Source organism: Pezoporus occidentalis, unplaced genomic scaffold (genome assembly GCF_034315485.1).
Source record: "Pezoporus occidentalis ecotype Australia unplaced genomic scaffold, CSIRO_AGI_Poc_V1 ctg88, whole genome shotgun sequence".
In the NCBI taxonomy this organism is placed as follows: domain Eukaryota; kingdom Metazoa; phylum Chordata; class Aves; order Psittaciformes; family Psittacidae; genus Pezoporus; species Pezoporus occidentalis.
In genome coordinates this window covers 1,975,518-1,988,306 of record NW_026916242.1, presented here as the reverse complement: position 1 = coordinate 1,988,306, position 12,789 = coordinate 1,975,518, and the positions used below count along the sequence as shown (strand labels likewise).

The following is a 12,789-nucleotide window of genomic DNA, read 5'->3' as shown; positions in this document are numbered from 1 at the left end:
GTGTGATTCTTCAACACCAGTTTTACACTAGTATTTTACTCTGTAATATCTCTATAATAGAAATACAAGGCTCAACACAGTTGAGATGCCTACTGAGAAACTGCATGCCTTTCAGCTACATTGGGAGGGCATGTGGATCCCATAGTAACCACACTTGAGCACATATTTCTTGTGGTGTGAAAGAAGAAGCATACATTCATCTTACTGGGTAAAACATATCCTTGTACAAAAAAAAGTATGTATGCACAAATCCAAGGAAGTCTCAGACTGCCAAAGTTAACCGAATATGAACTAAAAGCTTTTGCTCTGCTCAATTTGGCAGCTGACTAAGCAGTTAAAAGGAAAATAATTATTTAGTGATTTAAACTTTCAAATCAAAATGTGGAACAAAATACTGACTTGAAGGTAGCCTAACACAAGTATGGCACAACCAATTCCTGCATAGTAACCTGCAAACTTGGTCATTTCTTGTTCGATATCCAGCAGCCTGAAAGGAAAAAAAGGGAAAAAAAAAAGGAAAAAAAAAAAGTTAGCAATACTGTTTTACAGTTTTCAGGGGTTGCTAACCTGGAGTTTGAGTTAGAGTCACATCAGCTGGCAAGTCAGCTTGTTTTGCCGAGACATTGTTCCCCAGTACTGAGACTGTTGCTAGCAGTGGGTGTTTTGTTGCTCTGCCTATTGCACAGGGGTAGGACGCTGGCAGGTACCGGGAAACCCTGCCGTCTGGGAGCAGCCTTGCAGTCTCTGAGGAACCCCACCAGGCCACATGCTCCAAAACAGCACATGTGTAGAGGGTGCTTTAGGTAAGAGCTGCCCAGCAAGTTTTCGTTACATATTGAATGTGTTTGCTTTGTGCCATTGTACCAACTAACAACACTCAGTTTAAACAGTGTTTTATGGGAGAAACGAGAGCTACTAAAGTCAATTTGAGTATTACCTTGCACCATAAACTTGCTAATCTGAAATGACAGTTTCTTTTAGCTCAAGTAGGAGTACTCAATTACTCCTAATATCAGTGAAGGGCATTGAGTTGCTGCTATTGAATTTACATTACTTTGAAATAAGCATTTCAGGTTTTTATTCACTATACTTTTAGACAATTTTCAGAACACCCTGTAAGACAGCAAATTTTATTCTGTTTACCCTGAATTTGGTACACTGACATTTTAAGACAAAAGGGAACACTATGGACCTGACCTGATCCCTCACAAAAAACAATCACAGGAACAACTCATGTGCCTGACACATACTCAGTATAATTAACGTCATGGAGCAGATCTTCCTGGAAATTATGCACATAGAAAATAAGGTGGTTGGTGGTAACTAACAGGGCATATAGGGATAGGACAAGGGGAAATGGCTTTAAACTGAAAGAGGGTAGATTTAGCTTAGATATAAGGAAGAAATTCTTCACTGTGAGAATGGTGAGGCACTAGAACAGGTTGCCCAGAGAAACTGTGGCTGCCCATCCAACCTCAAGGCCAGGCTGCACAGGTCTTTGAGCAGCACAGTCCCTGCCTATGGCAAGGGGGCTGGAACTAGGTGATCCTTTAGGTCCCTTCCATCCAAACCATTCTAATAGATTCTTCGAATGTATACTGCCTGGTGCATAGCTGCTGCTTCAGAGGAACAGAGGTCTATATCAAATCCTATGTTCTATGTGCCGCTCCCATCTTGGAGGGCTGGCTTGGACAGCTTGGAGCAAAATCATTTAGCCCAAGTCACCTACATCTACGAATGTAAACTACTTCCGATATGCTTAGAATTTCAGAGACCTTTAGACAAGTAACTTTTAATTATAATTAATTATCTAATTAAATGTCACTCAGAGATTAGAAAACTCTTGCAATGATGCACTGAAAAATGAGCGCTAGGAAAGGTTACAGGTTCAAATGTGGCTTTGACAGGTGTCTGTACCTGAATGAATCATCTAGACTCCGTTTATTACTGTTAATGGAAAGAAACAGGCACTCTTACAGGGCATTTCATCTGACCTTCCTTAGACATCTCCCATAAACTAAGATTAATTGCATCCTAGAAGCACTCGTTTCTTTTCAATGACTAAAGTTTACCTAACTTGTTTGGAAATCAGCAGGTACCCATAGGTACTTAAGTCCTAACCAGAATGACCGGAAGTCATTATTACTTAGTCAGAGAAAATAGGTTAATTAACTCAGATATGTAGCAGATAAAACTGTTACCAGAACAATCATCAAAGAATATCCTTGCTGACATCTATAGCTGAAAGACCAAGACCCAATCTGGTCTTCTCTCCCTCCAGGTAGTATTTCCAGCTCTGTAACAAATCATGCCCATTTTCTGCCTTATGGATAGAAAATGTGAGGTTTAAAAGCTGAACTGGACCTTCACTAGCAATACAGTCTCTGACAAGCTATAATAACAAAGGAATGGAAATAAATATATCTGCCACTTACCCACATCTTATTGTGGTGTTCTTTTCATTCTGATGAATAGTACCATTAATCCAGACTATGGTGTTATTTACACACGTCTTGCCTGGGTCTTTAAGCTCTTGCATTTCAATGTCATATTCAATAAATGTGTCTGCCATTGCACCAAACACAAGCAACACAGCTGGCTGGGCTGCTCCATGAACAATAGCACAGAAACTACCAACAGCCATCATTAAGATTTCCGTAGATGAGGAAAATCGAAACTAAAGAGACAGGAAAAAAAATAGTTTCTGCTGAGAGGCAGTCTTAATGATCGTTGTATAAATCATTAATCAGGTGGATCACATACAAAATCAGTCTTTAAATTTCAGAATTATCTTTAATACAGAAAGAAGACAAATCTCTCTCTCCAATCTAGTCTAATTGCACCTGTGATTACAGCATTATAAATTATGAGCTCCCTTTTAGCTGACAGCAGAATCTGACCATGTGAATGAATGGATTATCATATAACATTAATAGCTCAATATCATTCCACATTATCATCATTCCAGAAACTAGCTAAAAGACTAAGAATAGTAATTATAGTTCATATATATGGTCTGCTCTGCAGATTTCCTGTGGGGATGGAGGAAGAGAGAAGGGAGGAAAAAGCCTCAGGGCACTATACAGAGCCACTGAATAAAGTTAGCTAATTTCTCAAAAGTCTAGGGTACTGTGGTAGAAAGCTAACTAAAGTCACAGAGCGAGTTCTCACAGTTAATATCCTAAAATACGTTGGCTTAGGCAGGCAATAATGCACTGGCTTTTAATCTGGGAGAAATATATAGAAATATGCCATAGCATGCAGTTAAAAAAAGGACTGAGCTAAGACCTATTACCTTACATTTGCCATGGGCCAAGAGCACGCACATATGCAGCTGGTGACTAAGCAACTTAAGTTACCTTTGCCATGATTTTGTGAAGTCTGATTCTCATGCTGAAGTCATGCATAAATATATACATTAAACTGTCCATATAGAACATCGGTATCAAATGCTGTATGTTTTGAAATAGGAGTGTAAAAAGGAATTATAGCCTGCTGACGAACCTGTCCAGGTTCTGTAGGTGCTATAATGTGTCAAAGAGAAGAAAGGGTGGGAATTTGGAGCACATACGAAAATGGGACATTAGGGCAGAGACAAGATAAAGGGAAAAACAAGTCAGTTGAAGTCAGTTAACATAAAAGAGAAGTAATTAAAAGGTCTTTTTACAATAAACATCAGAAGAAAACTGTAGCACTACCACTGTTTTGCAAACCTTGCTTATAAGAACTCTAGGAATCCTCTTGATTAAAAAAAAAAAAAAAAAAAAGCCACAAACACACAGAGAAAAGGCAGAGGTATGTAACATCTAATCTCTCAGCATATCTGATGCAAACATACTGTGCTTACCAACTGCATTTTAGGAGTTAAAAAACTGTGTAAAACAGGCTACAGAATTCAAACAGAATTCAAACCCCTCTGCTTGACAGACAGAGCTCTCTGTGTGGACATACTGTTCTCTCCACCCAACTAAGAGCTGAGAATCTTAGCCAGGTAGATTACAAGCTCAGTACTAAAGTCAGGACCATATTAGTTTGGACACATTACAGGCTAATTGTCTAGACTACATGCAGAACAGAAGCAACAAAACCTCTTAGCTGCATGGTGCTGTGTTAGACATCTCTCCACTACATTAATTTTAAAATTTAGATGCACCCTATGGGATTCCGAACCCATCAAAGGCTAGACGTACCATACAGTATTGTGCATTCACAAGTTTCTATAGCTACAAGATCTTCTATTATGCATGGAGCTACTACAAGGGAGCTAAATTATCTGCCAGATTATCACACGGGAAATTTCTGGCAGAAATAAGGATGAAAGAAGGTCACCTAAATCCATGATGTGCACCTTACGTTTTTTACCCATATCTACATGTAGGCTCAATATAACATGCTTAATTTACAATTATGACACAAATACTGATAATCAATACCAAGCTGACAAAATGACAAAGGGTTCTATTAAATTCCCATTGACTTTAATGGCAGGATTTCATGCCAAATGATTTAATCCTTTAAAGTTTGGCTTAGTCACAGCTATTCCAAAAACAACCATATAGATTATTGTCACTTATTCTGCAGCACAATACATATAAAATATTTATAGCCATTGCTTTGATTACCAGCTGAAAGAAGCCAACACGAATATTGTTTTCTTTCTTTTCTGATGACCTTCAAGAACAGAAAACATAAAATTATAAAATTTTAATATATATTTTGTTCTACATGCAAAGATAGTAGACAGAATTGAACTTCACTCACTTTTCACTTTTCTTCTCTTTAAAAGGTTCTTCATATGTATGGAAATTCCTAGCAAAAATAGTAAGATATCACATTATTTCTTTTATTCTCTTGGTTGCTTCACTAATATTCCATTTTATTTGAAATATTTTGCGCAAAATTTTAGGAGACAAGCTGTTTCTTTCAGATTTCTTTGGAACCAGTGACTTGACGATTCATTTAAGTTTCAGACTTTAACTAGAACAGAGGCTAGGTTAAAATGATCTGAAGGATTATGCTTTCTTTCATTAGTAGCTCCTCAAAACACTGTTGCTGCAATGTGACTATGCGGGTTCTTTGAGGTCAAGCCAAATTGTTGGCTAATACTTTCTCTAAGACAGATAAATGTCCTGTTTCCACTCCCTTTTCTATTGCCTGTGTGTTCATACGTCCACAATAGCTGTAAAACATCTCATCCTACTATTGTGTTTTTTCTCAGTGCTCACATTATGTATTGCTATTCTGTATGATCAGTTAAAACCTAAAGGACTAGTTGCACCATTATGGATGGGATTCATACTATAGCAAGTAATCATTGGCTGTGTACATTCAGTATTGAATGAGTAAAGATTTTCATTTTGGGTTTTTTTTTTTTTTTAATGAAATAAATGAATTCAAGCTCTATTTGTCAACACTTTTTTAGAAGCCAAATCCTAGAAAGCCTGAAGGAAGCTTCGTATGTGTAGTAGGTAGGACCATTTATGTATTACATGTGAAAGCTCAAGAGAACTTGGATTTCAAGATATGTGCAAGGATCATGGTAGACCTTGAATATTGGGCTGATGCTCTCTGATATGGTCAATCTGTCGAAGGCAAAATTTAAAGAGGTGCTTTTGCATCATCATTGTAAGAATATTCTGAGACTGTGTATAATGTGACAGAAAAAGCTGGCACAAATTACAGTACCCATCCAGATGTCCAGTCCGCTACAGAGTTGTTCCAAGACCCAGGAAAAGGGAGGCTTTTAACCCCAACCAAATCTCACATTGTGGCTGAAGGTCAAGGTCTCTAAATCTTTTCAGTTTTTAACTATCCAGCATTCTATGTTTAAATCTTAATATCTGAACTCAGATGAGGCAAGTTAATTCCATTTATTTGAAAGTCTCACAGTAAAGCTTTAAGAGAAAGTAATCAAGATTAATTAAAATTCTGAAAAAAAACCCTCATTTCTCAAACTAAAAGCACCAAAGAAAGATAAATCTGAATGTCAAAAATATTTTCAGAAGAAAGGCCATATTTTTCTGCCATTATTCTATATATTTTTAAAGGTTTCTTGGTCTGGTTTGGTCTACCTGTGTCAGTTGTATCAAACAAGACAATTCAACTCCTAGAGAACAGCTTTTAGTTAAATACCATACATTCTATAAATGCATCAATTTGACCCAATGACATTAACTTCTTTGAATATTCCTCAAAATATTGATTGTCCTGTTTGTGTACATGACTTACTCTGATTTCTTGAAGCTGTTACCTGTTAGGGAAAATAAATGCACAATCCAGTTAATAACTATTGTTAAAGTACATAATCTTCTGTAGATGCAAAACACAAACCCCAGAGCCCGATAGGACTGATCATTCCCAAGTTACACGCATCTTATTCCACTGATAGATCTAGCTAGGGACACAAATTGACATGGGTCCAAAAATTCCTTGGTAAATTTACATCAATTTATGCCTGTTTTCTCTTGAAGAAGTAGTTTCAAGTTTTCAATCTCCCAGATGACAAAATGGTTTTCACTAAATATATTATTCAGGACATTTGCTAAAGTCAGCACATTTTTATTGCAAAGTCCTAGCATTCAACTATTTCTCTTGGACACCGTTCCATCAAAGAATACTATTCTACTGGCAGCCCATGGATGATCTCTGACAGGAGGAGAGCTTGCTTTCAATCTTGCCTTCCAACAGCACAGAGATTGCAAATCCTGTGGAAGAGAAGCAGCTCTTCCCCTGGAGGGTACAGTGAACTTTTCACACTGATGTCTATTCTTCAGATACTCTCTAAGGAGCCACAGCTTAGAGAAATTGAATTATACTACAAAATATAATTATGCTGTAGGTCAACTCCTGAGTCCCCAGAACAGCTCCATTTCAACAGATATTGTTAAACACACCATACCTGAAGCACAGCTTGTGTTGGCAGAGGCCCCAAAGAAGTGCTATCGTAAGGGCTAATGAAGAAAATATTTGCTATACGTCACTTGAGATGACAACAAACAAAGAGCTAGTTTTATGTATACAATACAGTTTGGATAATCTAAGGGCACTGGGCATATGCACCTTGTTCATTTATGATGTGTTTGGCAGCTCAGCATCAGGTTAAGAACCACAGTATGCTTTTTAAGCTGTGCCTTCCTTTCTTCAGGTCTAGTGACAACACTGAGCATGCACAAGCCTGTCTCACAGAACAAAGACAGACGAACTTTGCATCACAGTTCACAGACGTTGTAAAGACAAATTTTGTGGGCAACCATGAATTTTGCCTATATCATTTTCCTACCCAGGGGAAGAAGGCTTTTCCACTGTCTCCAGGGTTTTGCATATCCCAAGGCAACATGTTAGATGGAAGCAGTCCGAGTCTGGGACGGAGGGAACAGCTCATTGCATCTCCTTTTGGGAGTTAATAAGATAACCCTATTTGGCTTCAGCTGACAATGACTTTACTGTTTTTATTCTGCCCTGTTAGCTATTAGGGGAAGATAAAAAGAAAAGATTCTTTCAATAAGGACACACGTGTATCCCAACAATCATAGACCTTTTCCAAAAACATTCTAAGGTGTAAAATCATTGTTACAAAGAATCACTTGATGTTAGAAGAGAGCTGGTTACAAAGGAGAAAGAAACATCTGATTGCAGCTTTTTGAAGTTTGGCAGCTGGTAACAACTGTAGTGGTTTGTAACCATTCCTGGAAGTTTCTCCAGGGTTTATCAGAAAAGTTAAGGCTTAGAGAAAGCTTCCTCTGCGGGCTGGTAAAGTGCTTTGCAGAAAATGAAGGAATTGGCTACTGGGAGGAAAGTGGGAAGAACAAGAGTCTGGTGAAATAGCTTTCTGAGTCATATCAATTTAGAGAGCAAAACAAGCATTCTCCAAAAGTGAAGAAACCCTAATCTATGAAGTTGGAGGAAAAAGAGTATATCAATGCTATTCAAGAGTGTGAGGAACTGAAGGCCAGCAGTTTTTTAAGCAGGAGAATTTGGAGTGATGTTACCTATGCTTAATTTGAAAGAAAGAAAGAGATGAGTAACAGTTCACACTGCTGCAATTGAAAAAGTAGAAAAAGAGGACAAAACATAATTTTTATAGAAAAGAAAATAATGCAGGGAAGTTGACAGAATTTATTAACCCTAAAGAAAAAAGCTATAGTAATCTTTGAATTCTCAGAAAATTTTGAAAGAGGAATTAAGTCATTTAGGGAAGAAACTTTACAGCTTGAAAAAAGCACAGAATCAAGGAAATGCTGAAGACCATTGTCAAGAAAATGAGTTTTTACTGGTATTGTGAAAACACAGTAAAAGTTAAGCCTGGGGAAACCTGATATTTGATTCAAGTGATGAAAAATTGCTCTGTAAAGGCTCCCAGCTAAAGCTGGCTCTTTACTACCCCTACTGTAGTGGTGGTCAAGAGTTGATCTGGGGATGGCTAATTCTTGTTAATATGTACAAAATATGGTTATTGAAAGAAACCTCACTTGAGATGAAATTAATAAGCAGAATGCCAGCAAGTCTATTCTCAAGGAAACTGAGAGACCAGAGGCAAACTCATTTGACAAGCAAAAACAACAACAACAAAAAAAGCAAAACACAAACAATGAAAAAAAAAACCACCTAAACACACTGGGTGGAAAAAAAAAAACAAACCACCAACCAAAAAAAAAAAAAACACCAAACAAAAAAAGCAAAACACCAAAAACACACCCCACACCAAAAAAAAAAAAAAACAACCAAAACAAACAAAAAAAAAAAACAACAACAACAAAAAGACAACTGTGAAAAGAGGAACAGCTTTGGTCCCAACAGGAAGTCTTTTGCCAAAATCCCTTAACAAGTAAAAGCAACAGATAGGTAAGACAAACTAGCAGACAAAAAGCAACCCAAAAAGCAATCTCCCAAACCAACTAGATAAATCTGAGCAATCTGGGAGTTCTAAGTGGTTGGAAGGGACAAACAGTTTTCAATCCAACAAGTAGAAAGACATATCCCCTTAAGATGTTCACTCCCTTTTCTCTCACTCCTCTACCAATATTAGAGCCCACAATAACCCCATGCATTGAAACTGTCTTTAGTTAGCAGCCTAAGTGAGAAGTTTTAAAAACAAAACACAGCAGGAGAGTAGGGAGATCTGTACTGCTTCAGCACAGAGACGGCTGCTCATTCCAGCAGGATGCATAGCAGTGTGCACGGATAGCAATATACTGGGGAGAGACGAGTCTTTCAGAAAACATTCACACTGGTTTCTCTCACAAGTCATGGAGCTGAGGTTGCAGCACTATGCTGCAGACTTTAAAATCAGCTGCGGAGTCTAGCATGCCAGTTTTGATTTTAAGAATACATTCAAGCTATGTGGAAAATAATTTCCTACACTATCTTCTTACCATCTGGAACAATAGATTTGAAGTTCCTAACAACAACAGACCTTTGAATCTGTTGAACATAATAATAATAATAATAATATTGATGTCCAATAGTATATGCGTTGTTTATTATTATTATTATTACTATTACTATTATTGTTTAGAAAACAGGCTATTTCATGCATGGTCTGAAGCATTTCATTTGGTCCTAGAAAAATGTTTTAATAAAAGCTTAAATATTCCAAGGATTAGGCTATAGCTGTCAGGGAACTTGAAAATACAAAATGTATGGACGTTTTTTGGAATCTGATGATATCAATGTGCTGGAATTCTTTTGTGAAACCTATCTACTCTATGTGAGGAATGTGTGCATTGCACTGTATTGCAGTTTATCTTCCATTATGTGCCATAGTTTTGCTTTCCTTTGTACCTTACATCCTTACATTTAGCATAAATATTTAACACCCCCTTGTGTTGGCTTTTCTCAATCATATAAATGGAACTCAAAGTATTTATCAGTTTTATGTCATGTTTCTCCTTGACTCTTACTCCGTTTAAGTGGCAAAATCAAAAAGTGCTATTTGCGAAGGAAAAATAGAAGAGGAGGAGAGCTGATAAGAAGGAATACAGATCTTCACACAGCAATGGCTCATAAGAATTCTGCCTGACAGAAGTATGACTACAGATAGATGTGTTTGTTGAAAGCAGTTCTAGAAATAATGGAAGACTGGACTTTTTCTTTTATTCTCCAAGTAATGGCCTTTTATTTGTACACCAAAGTGCTGAGTATAAAAACCTATGTAGATACCATGAACTTGAAAGGCTGATAACTTGCAGATTGTCCATGAGTAGGGATTGTTATATGCAGATTTTACAGAAAAGTTGCTTCGCAGGCAGCATGTGCATAACAGCAGGTACCACATAATGCTATACTTATTCCACAGACTCTTTGCCTTGTATTCTGTAGATAATTTGCTCCACTTAGGCCACCTACCACCTATTTTACATGCTGTATAAAATAAGGAGATGACTGAGGAATAGAATTCTTACCTTTGCCATCCAAGTCAAAAGCACAGTTATCCTCTCCCAATCTCTTGATACTACGCAGAACAACAGGGTCAGACATGATGATTAGTCGCTTAAATCAGAAGTTCTGAAGAGACATGGGGGCAGGGAGGAGCATACCAGCAAATGTTTTTCTGTGAACATAAAACATTATTATATTAAACTCCTGTTTACCTCAGTTTTGCCCTCATTATCCCAAGGCAATGCTACTGATTACAGCACAGGTTATAACAGAATACATGTTCCACAGTAGAAAAACACCTCACAGAAGCATGCCCAACTCACCCCAAATGCAGGGCCTCTGAAGTGCTCCAATACCACTCATTTTTTACAAATGATTTGCTACAGAGCCAGTTCTTTTCCAATCTGTGTTTTTACAGTTGATTAATCCTGCCTGCTATTGTCCATATTTAGTAGCACCTTACATACTTCAGTGCATTTTACCTGTTTGTTAAGGGAATGTCAACTCCTAGTACTGTTCTTCAGGGAACCTATAGTCTGTCCTACCTCTATCTTATGATCAACTTTATTAAGGATATTCTGCACTGTATAATTCACGTCATTATCAGTATTACCGGATTATATCAGAAGCAAGACAGACCTCTGCAGAACTTCTATCAATCAGTAGAGCCATTCATTTGGAAATTAGTTCATTGCTTGCTACCCTATGGGTGTAGCTTTTCTTGACTAAAAGTTTGTGATGAGCACAGCCAATTTATTCATCCACTGGTTGGTAAATTCCAACTCCCTCACACTCTGCAACCCCCTAAATTGTAATTCAAATTCTCTTCCTAAGTATAAAGCCAAATCACCACTGCAGCAGCAAAATATCTGGCCAGGACTAAAATGGTCACTTACAACATAAAATCATGGGTGCTTTTAATTTATGCCCTCATACAGTGAAACAAATTTACAATTTTAATCGTATTTTTCCATTCTCTGAGACAGATGATGTATGGGATGAACAAGTTATGGTACTGTATAAAGAAAGCTGAGCTAATAGATAAACTCCCAATTTTACACTGAAATTAGTGTAATTAGAAATGTCACCTTGATTATGTGTTCTGCTGCAGTCAAGAAGCAATGTTCCTACCTGTTCTGTTATCAAATCCAAACTTTAAGGGTGGTGTTGCACACATATTCCAGAGATTTAAAATACTTTACAACTTCACAGAAGTATAACCTATTGAAATTAAGTGATGGAAACCATTTGAACCATAGCACTGAATGTGGCTCCCAGTGAAAAGCTATGAATTGGTTAAAAAACACCCCCACTGCATTTCTGCTTCAGAAAGATAATGGATAATGTCATACAGTAAGCTGATGAAGAAGGCAAAGATAAGGAAAGCAAAGTCACTCTCCATCAGCTCCTTCTTATTTGACTTTGCAATCATAACATCTCTACAAAATTTTGTAAATGGAACACTGTAAAAATTGATCTATCCTTTAAATGCTGGTGCAGAACATCACGCTGGGAAGTCTTATTTCAGTGTTTGCTCTGACTCCGTATTTTAACACTATGAAATATATTTTGCAACTGATTTTTTTTTAAGCCTGAATGCTGGTGCAGATTTAAATGAAAGGAAAAGTGGGGGGAAAAAAAAAAACAATAATTGATAGACTCAAATAAGGATTCTAGTTCCAAACACTTGCTAGAACCAAACTTCCTGGAAGGATGTCAGTTGTCCAATAAAATTCTGACTGTCCCACATGTTTGAAAGAAAACACTCTTTTCCCGTATTTTCTAAGGCTCAACACATCAAATACTATTCACATACTATCCTGTCCAGCAGGCATCATTCTTTATCTGAATTGAACAATAGTATAAACAGATTAGCATGCTGTATTAGGATATTTAAAAGTGTCTGAATGTTTAACCAGGGATCACTTACAACAACTTGAAAAATACTGATGCTGATATCTGCATTAAAAATTATTTAAGTAATAGAAAGCAGAAATCATAGAAGATATTAGATAATCACATCTATGCCTGTGTGTGCAAAACATAAACTAGGAGCAGCAGAGAGTGCCCCAGAAACCGCACAAAAGTGAAAGAGTATTAAGGTGTGGCTGCTGGATTTTTGATAAATAAACATCTTTAAGGAACTAAAATCCATATTTAAACAAGTAATACTTGGAAAATGCTAACAAAGGAACAAATCCTGTAGGATGAAGTAACATTAGGATCTGATCCAAAGCCCTTAGAAGTCATTTTCAAAATGCATCTTTATTTAGATCAGATCTTCAAATAGTCCCAATCAAGTAAGAAATAAAATTAAAACGAACCAAAACCAAGCACTAACTGTGCAAAGAGAATTCAGCATTCAGTTTAATTTGTTCTGAAAGAAATACATAGGTAACCTTTCCATTGAGG

At 37.1% G+C, this 12,789-nt stretch overlaps 1 protein-coding gene across 6 annotated transcripts in view; it reads right to left on the bottom strand.

Moving 5' to 3' along the window:
• The window catches only part of ABCB11 (ATP binding cassette subfamily B member 11), a 51,198-nt gene extending 39,673 nt beyond the window's left edge, over positions 1-11,525 (bottom strand). Inside the window, exons 1-7 of one of the 6 annotated variants that reach the window (XM_062604791.1) lie at positions 11,509-11,525; positions 10,401-10,549; positions 6,229-6,250; positions 4,762-4,809; positions 4,623-4,671; positions 2,436-2,677; positions 400-487 (exon numbers count right to left, since the gene is read on the bottom strand). In XM_062604791.1, coding sequence (XP_062460775.1) covers positions 400-487; positions 2,436-2,677; positions 4,623-4,671; positions 4,762-4,809; positions 6,229-6,250; positions 10,401-10,476 — 525 coding nt within the window. In that variant the 5' untranslated portion in view covers positions 10,477-10,549; positions 11,509-11,525. Of the gene's footprint in view, positions 1-399; positions 488-2,435; positions 2,678-3,359; positions 3,525-4,622; positions 4,672-4,761; positions 4,810-6,228; positions 6,251-10,400; positions 11,387-11,508 lie in introns of those variants that run through there. The other 5 variants (XM_062604796.1, XM_062604794.1, XM_062604790.1 and 2 more) reach the window with 5 other exon arrangements.
• Between the last annotated feature and the right edge of the window lie 1,264 nt (positions 11,526-12,789).